The sequence below is a fragment of the Microcaecilia unicolor genome, chromosome 4, assembly GCF_901765095.1.
Source record: "Microcaecilia unicolor chromosome 4, aMicUni1.1, whole genome shotgun sequence".
Taxonomy (NCBI): domain Eukaryota; kingdom Metazoa; phylum Chordata; class Amphibia; order Gymnophiona; family Siphonopidae; genus Microcaecilia; species Microcaecilia unicolor.
Genome location: NC_044034.1, coordinates 296166582 through 296174628, shown reverse-complemented (window position 1 = coordinate 296174628; position 8047 = coordinate 296166582). Strand labels below are relative to the sequence as shown.

At 38.2% G+C, this 8047-nt stretch overlaps 1 protein-coding gene across 4 annotated transcripts in view; it reads left to right on the top strand.

The window, feature by feature from the left end:
* The first annotated feature begins 448 nt into the window (after positions 1-448).
* The window catches only part of LOC115469273 (synaptobrevin homolog YKT6-B), a 43785-nt gene continuing 36186 nt past the window's right edge, over positions 449-8047 (top strand). The window contains exons 1-2 of one of the 4 annotated variants that reach the window (XM_030201759.1): positions 449-578; positions 2153-2293. In XM_030201759.1, the coding sequence (XP_030057619.1) occupies positions 2190-2293 (104 nt within the window). In that variant the 5' untranslated portion in view covers positions 449-578; positions 2153-2189. Of the gene's footprint in view, positions 603-2142; positions 2294-8047 lie in introns of all 4 variants that reach the window. The other 3 variants (XM_030201757.1, XM_030201758.1, XM_030201756.1) reach the window with 3 other exon arrangements.

The window sequence follows — 8047 nt, the reverse complement described above, 5'->3', positions numbered from 1 at the left end:
TTTTGTTATTTTTATGTACCAATACTGTTCCATTGTTTTGTTCTTTTACTTATAAAACTTTAATAAAGAATATTTGAACTTAAAAAAAACCTCACAAGTTTGCTATTGTTTTAAATTGCATGGCGATTACTACTGTTTTGTTCTGACTAATATGGCGGCAAGCTCCGCCCACTGCCTTCAGCCCAGATAATAGCCCAGATAGGATCATGCCGGCTCCTGTCATTAAAACTCCTTGCAAAACTCCAAAAAACGTGGAAAACGGATAAAGGCTCTACAAACACTTTGAGCCTTCTTCCATTTTCCTTTCTTTTTTTTTTTTTGGTGTTTTGGATTCACAACGTGGGACTCTTGTATTCAGCTTCCGTTTGGTGTCTGTTCTATTAAATCACCTTCGAAAGCCCCCTGGAAGCTTTCCCTTTGCAGGAACAGGAAGTTGTAGTAGAGGGAAAGCTTCCTGTGGTGATTGAAGGTAGCGTGCTTACATCACTGACGCTGCTGCCATCACGACCCGCCGGAAGATTGGAGTTCAGCGCCTTGGGGAGCAGCAGCAAGGGGCCAGGGCAGAACAGAAGAGAGAGGTACTGGATACCGCAGGGAGGGAGGGAGGTAGGATGCCCGATAAGAACTGAGACCTTTTGAAACTGGGATGGCATTTGCCACTCGGTAGCGAAGCCTGTGGGAGGGTGAGGGAACAGGACTCGGGGGCTTGGATGCAGAGGTAGGGGAAGAAAAGTATGGGGGTTCTTGATGACAGAGGGAACAGCCTCCGTGGTTCATAACAGCGAGGGGCAGAGGAAGGCGAGAGGTACCCAGGCCGGGATATTGTTTTTGAATGTATAGTAAACAGTTAACTTTTTTTTATTGCTTCTCTGTAATTGTTTCTGTAACAAGGTGTTTCTCAGTTGAATTAGGAGCTACTACCTGTGGCACACTAACAACTTGAAGTTGGGTTCCTAGATAAGAAATGTATATTTGTTTCCTTTACTGAAATAGTGTCATTATGGAATAGGGTGTTACCATCGCAGCTGATTGATTATACAATATGGTGTCTTTAATCACAGCTTCATTACTCTGTGGGAAATGTCACATTGTGATTAGATTTTTTTTTTTGGCAGGCTATTTTTGTTTTTTTTCCAATAAATTTTATTAAGATTTTTAAATTGTTTTTCTCATTTGTTTGCTAGAGCTGGAGTCTCGGTCTCTATAACATTTTGGGAAATACCATGCTATTTTGCTCAAATTCATTTCTGTCTTGTGTGTCTGGAAGGAGAATGGGCAGCATTGAAGATAGCATCATTGTACTCTAGTGCAGAGAAATTAGAGTTACATGTGTTCTGCTCATGGATATTCTTGAGAAATGAAGCACAGTAGCGTAAGGTTTTATTTCTTTTAAAGTAACCTTCCATAAACTTCTTTTCTAGAGTGATGTTCATATAATTTATGTAGTTTCTCTTTTACTTATGGTCACCAATATGTAGTTTCTCTTTTACTTAAGGTCACCAAACCTGTAAATCACGGTTTGTTTTTGTAAGCATTGCGAATAGTGAGTTATAAATAATTTTTTTCTGAACTGACGTCACACTATATGTTTGTCATACTGTATGAGATCTGCACCTGAGAATTTTCATAAATTGTGTATTCTTTTGCAGGCGCTTTTTTTTTTATCATTAGGGGACTATTTGAATCAAATTGTTTCTAGTACTAGGGAAGGCCTTTCTCAGTCATTGTTCATTAGCTGATTTTTGAGCTTTCTTTGTTGTATGCAGTGGACCCAGCAGCCAATTGAGCGAGCAGCAACCACACACTAGTATCCTGAAGGCATTTACTTGTCTGTGACTTTTATCAAAGGCCAGAGTTTAAAGAAGACACTACTTGCTCAGCAGAAATTCATATGTTGGTTTATAACACAAGCACTATAGAAATAAATCATTTGATTTGTAAATTTACTTTTAAAATGCTTTAAGCAACTGCCCATCATTGGCATGCTGAGTCAAGCTAGCTCCAATGTGACAGAACTGCCATTTTGACCACAAGATTGCAGTGATAGCCAATTTGCCGGCAAGTTTTTAAGTGGTAATTTTGCTGTACTGGCTAACTTTAAAATGCTTACATATTTTATTTCAACATAGTTTAATTCTGAAGTTTCTTTAAGGAGGCATCAAAGAAGAAGGTTTGAAGGAGAGAGCAGAATGAAGCTGTATAGTTTAAGTGTCCTTCACAAGGGAGATTCTAAGGTCCGCTTGTTGAAAGCTGCCTATGATGTGTCCTCATTCAGCTACTTCCAGAGATCAAGGTATGTTGCTATATTATGTCGGTGCTGTTATTTTCACTCTAGTACTATGCTTCTAAAGGACTTGAGAAACGGACTAATGCCCAGCTTTCATATCTTTTCTTCTTAGTGCAAAAAGCTGTGCATAAATCCATCCCCATCCCCACACATGGCAACTACTTGTACTACACAGTCTAATTTACTTACATTGTGTGTCTGAACTTTCACGTGGGATTTTGACTGTTATTCACACTAGGAATTTCTTTCTCTCTGAAGAGGAAGCAGTAATAACATGAAGAAGACCACCGAAAGACCTGAATTTTTTTTTTATTCTTCTCAGGTGTGTAGCCTTAATGTAGAGAGGATTTGCATTTCTCTAGCAATATTCCCTCTAAGTGCAGATTGGCATCGCCAAGCACATGCCATTTTGCAGTGGTGTACAGAGCAGGCTGGACTCATAATGCCACTGTTTCAGCCAGGCCCAGGCAAGATATTATAGACTTCTGGATCATTTCAGGAGCACATGTTAGGCTTGCTGCAAGAGGTAATCATTTGCATTGAGGGTAGACCAGTGCTAGTCACATTGCTCTGTAGGGCTAATAAGTTAATTAGCTAATAGGGTCATTCTGTGTTTGTTCAACCAATGGTCCCCACTTCACCATTTCAGAAATTGATAATCTACCAGAATGGAGACCAATATATAACATGAGAAACTGAAAAAGTTCATACTTCTAGCTTCAACGGTTTTTGAGAGGTCAGCTTTTTATCCAATGTGGGATCAGCACAATTCACTGCTGACAAAGTTTGGGCACCTTTTTAGGTCTTAATAACTCTACCATTAAATGTCCTACAACTGTAAAATTTGCACCACTTATTCAGACTTTTGTGTAGATTCAGAACTGCACATGGTTTCTGAGATATTCAAAAATGGGATTTTATTCAATCTTGCATAACAAAATGCCACTTTCAGCAAAACCACTGCTGCAAATATGTTAAAAAAACAAAAGGTTTCATATTTTATCTGTTAGCACTGGTTAAAATGAGAAATATGTGTTAATTTTGTGCAGTTGAAAGCTATAATGTTCCTGATATGCCTCATGGAAAATTGTCATACTCTGTGAATCCACTTTGGAGGCAATTTTCATCATGTGGGCAGAATCATTCAAATCATAGTTACCTGTTACTAGGGTCCACCTTAGGAGTCAACATCCAAGAAAAAGGTCTAGGTGTCATTGTAGATAATACACTGAAATCTTCTGCTCAGTGTTCGGTGGTGACCAAAAAAGGAAATGGGATGTTAGGAATTATTAGGAAAGGAAGGGAAAATAAAACCAAGAATATTATAATGCCTCTGTATTGCTCCATGGTATGATCTCACCTTGAGTGTTGTGTTCAGTTTTGGTTGCCATATCTCAAAAAAGATTTAGCAAAATTAGAAAAGGTTAAAAGAAGAGTGACCAAAATGGTAAAGGGGATGGAATTCCTCTCATATGAAGAAAGGTTGAAGAGGTTAGGGCAGTGGTTCCCAAACCTGGTCCTGGAGGCACCCCAGCCAGTCAGGTTTTCAGGATAGCCACAATAAATATTCATGAGAGAGATCTGCTTGCACTGCCTCTACTGCATGCAGATATTTCTCATGAATATTCATTGTGGCTATCTTGAAAACCTGACTGACTGGGGTGCCTCCAGGACCAGGTTTGGGAACCACTAGGTTAGGGCTCTTCAGCTTGGAAAAGAGACAGCTGGGGGGGGGTGGAGATGGGGGGGATATGATTGAGGTCTAAATCACTCAAAATTTTATAGAACAGGTAGAAGTGAATCAATTTTTTTCACTTGTTTCAAAAAGCACAAAGACCAGGGGACACTCAATGAAGTTACATGGAAATACTTTTAAAACAGATAGAGGATTATTAGAAGAATAGTTAAGCTCTGGAACTCATTGCCAGAGGATGTGGTAACAGCAGTTAGCATATCTGGGTTAAAAAAAAGATTTAGATAAGTTCCTGGAGGAAAAGTCCATAATCTGCTATTGAGATAGACATGGGGGAAGCCACTGTTTGCCCTAGGATCAGTTTGGAATGCTGCCGTAGGAGCAACCCTAGGAATGTTGCTACTATTTGGGTTTCTGGCAGATACTTGTGACCTAGATTAACTACTGTTGGAATCAGGATACTGGGCTAGATGGACTATTGATCTGGCCCAGTATGGCTATTCTTATGTTCAAATGACAGGTAGAAGAAAAACAAGCTTTACATCATTAGAAAGTGTAAGAAAAATCCTTTCATTTGATGCCAGTTTCATTTTGCTTCAGGCTTTATATGTTAATCTTATGAGCCAAAAGACATATCATAGAACTATATATATGCACATCATGAGTAACTGTAAAAATTCTAGTATTGGTTGCTTAAATTAAGTGAAGTTTTTATACAATGTTTTAATGCAATTTTATGATATTCATAATTTAGCTCTTTTAAAGTATAAATCAGACAAGCTTTTTGAAAGCTGTAAAGTTCTTTCCCAGACCACTTTTTGCACAAAAGGTCCAAAATTATTTTGTCTTAGTTGCACAGATCTGTAGGTCTTTCTACAGACTGAATAACTTCTAACTATTTGCCAGTTTAACTGTTTAAAGTTTCTAAAGGTAAACCAATATTATAAACATAAAATCCATGGGTAAAAAAATGATTACTAGTATCTTTGGAATTGGTTTGGCAAATAGGTCAAACCAACAAAGTTTCTAGTCTGTGAAATTCTGACCAATGAGATACATTGTACAGATTTATCAGACCAATGAGAATAATTGGACATAGGTCACATGATTACATTTCAGTTAGACTCCATATTGACTCTGTTCAGCAGTGATTTGTTGTACAATATTTTAGAAAATCAGTGCACTAAAGTTGTTTGAATGTGATCTCTGAAAAAATTCTTAATGAATTGAATGTGATTTTTAAAGTAGTGACAATATGGCTGAGAAATTAGGGTTTTGCTCTGTTGGACTTCATTGTGAGGACAGTTGTCACCAGAAAACTTACTGCAGGAAGGTTGGTCTGTTGAATCTGTCATCTTTAACTGAGAATGAGAAGGAACTACTAATTGCAAGAATCGGTGGACTAGAAGGCAGTTTCATCTTCAGATGCTACATTATAATGCTAATCACAAAGTTTACTTGGACAAGTATGTATTCAGGCAGAAGTCATGTGCTGATCCATTTTCAGTTCATGCTGCTAGCGTAAAGGGTGCTGTGAGAGAAGTATCCATTGCTAGGAAAACGTTTTACAGCAGTGGATGCCAATGAGAACCCACTCTTTTTGTGCAGGCCTCCTTTTTTTTGTTTGTTTTGTGTATAGTGGGTTCTTCTGTAATGGGCTCTTACAGAGGCTGTTCACAGTATAGTGGGAAGCGGGAGGTGGTTAAGCAGTATTTTAATGTTTATCTGTGATTGTTTTTGTGGATTTATGATCTTATATATGTATGACCTTGTATGTATCTTTTTTGTAAACTGCTTAGGTGCAAGTGGGGTAGAAATTTTAAAATAACTCAAACCTGGCCAGAAACTTTGCCCAAGTGTTAAATATCAGCTTCTGCAGCAAGTTCTTTGGGTGCCAGTGATACTGTATCAGAATATAAAGAAGAAGAAACTTCAAGTAGATTTGAAGAGACTGATATTAACACGAGTCTTAACTGCTGTTGGGTGCAGTCTGATGAAACCTGGAAAAGTAAGCAGAAAGAGGTAGTGTTAGCTACGGCTAAAGAAAACTTAAGCAAGCAAAAGTAACTTTGAAGACAAAATTTGTTCGTGCACTGGAAGTTGAAACAGAGGATCTATAACCAGAGTCAGTATGAATATTCATAAAATGTTCTGATCTGGATGAAATAATTAAAAACATGAAAGATACAGTTGCTAAGTTCTCTAAACAGGAAGATTCAGATTCTGACAGTGGTACCTTCAAGCTGGACAATAGAGCAAACTGTTGAAGAATTTGGAGTTTTGAAACATAGTAAAGAAAGCTCAAAAGTTACAGAACACTATTGGTTTCATGTCTGAGCTCAAGTGCAGTAAAGGTAATGAACTATCATCTGAAATGTTGTTTAAAGTGGCTGAATTTTATGAGGATGATATTTCCCTAATCTCCCCTGGAAAGAAAGACTTTGTCTCCGTGAAGATCAATAGAGAGCACATCCATAAGCAGAAAAGACTGCTCCTAGCAAATTTTGATGAACTATATGAAATATTTAAACAGAAGGCTAACGGAATGTACAAATTTGAAATTTCTAAATTCTGTGAATTGCGACCACCTTGTTTCATTATTTTTGGTGCCAAAGGAGCTCATTCAGTGTGTTTGCTAGATTCACCAAAATGTCAAACTACTGTTGTCAGCTATCAGTGAAGCGGTTAGAGTACAAATAACTGATGTCTTTAATCGTATGTGTATAGAATCACGAGACTGTATGATTCATTGGTGGTGCCAGAACTGTCCAAGCAAAGCAGCTCTCCACAATTATGTGCTTCAACTTTGGAAGAAGGTGGTATCTCCGTCAAGCAGTGGGGCCACACAGATTGCACAACAGTAAGAAAAGAGTCTGTTGAGAACTTCGACATATGCTCCACCCAGATTAATGATCTCACTGTGCATCTCTACATAACCTCAGCTCAAGCTGCCTTTCTCAAGAGCAGTAAAGAAAATTTGAACACAGATAACAGCCTTAATTCTGCTAGACTTCTCTGAGAACTACTCATTTCTTGTCCAGGATTCCATTCAGGTTTACTTGGGAAAGCAGGCAAGCAACACACCATCCTATTGCTATTTACCACATGTCGAATGAGTTCCTGGAATGCATTTTCATGTGTGTCATCAGTGATGGCATGCAGCATGATACAGTGTGTCTGTATGCATTTCAGAAGGCATTCATTCAAAATACTTCAGTGATGGTGCTGCAGCTTAGTACAAGAATTACTTTATAAATCTGTGCATGTGCCAAGATTTTAATTTGTCAGCAGAATGGCTTTTTTTTTTTTTAACAATACACAGAAAGACCATGATGTATGATGGCATCGGTGGCACCAAGAAGCAACAACTGTGCTGGCTGCCTGTGGCACAGTGAATTCAATTTAAATTGTTGCTGGTCCATCAGGGCTTATATCATGACTCTCCCTGTTATTTGCGTGCAGCTCTTCAGCATTATGTACCATCGAGGGCGTTGTGTTCTACTAATGCTGGGTTGCTTGTTATACCAGATTTAAGGCGTCTGCGATTACAGCTTATAAGAATTGGTGCTTTTTCTGTGGCTAGACTTCAGGTGTGGAATAAATTGCCTTGTTCTTTGCAAATTCAACAGAACACTTCCTCATTTAAGCAAATGCTGAAATATTATCTGCTGGACCTTCGTGCTGATTGATGATGCTTTCAGGTGTTTTCTTTAATATAAGAACATAAGTATTGCCAAACTGAGAGACCGAAGGTACATCAAGCCCAGCATCCTGTTTCCAGCAGTGGTCAATCCAGGTTACAAGTACCTGGCAAGATCCCAAAACAGTAAAATACATTTTATGCTGCTTATCCTAGTAATAAGCAGTGGATTTTCCAAAGTCCTTTTAATAATGGCTTATGGACTTTCTTGTAGGAAGCTATCCAAACCCTTTTTTAAACTCTGCGAAGCTAACTGCTTTTTACTGCATTCTCTGGCAACGAATTCCAGAGTTTAATTACACATTGAGTGAAGAAAAAATATTTTCTCCAATCATTTTAAATTTACTGCTTTGTAGCTTCATTGCAT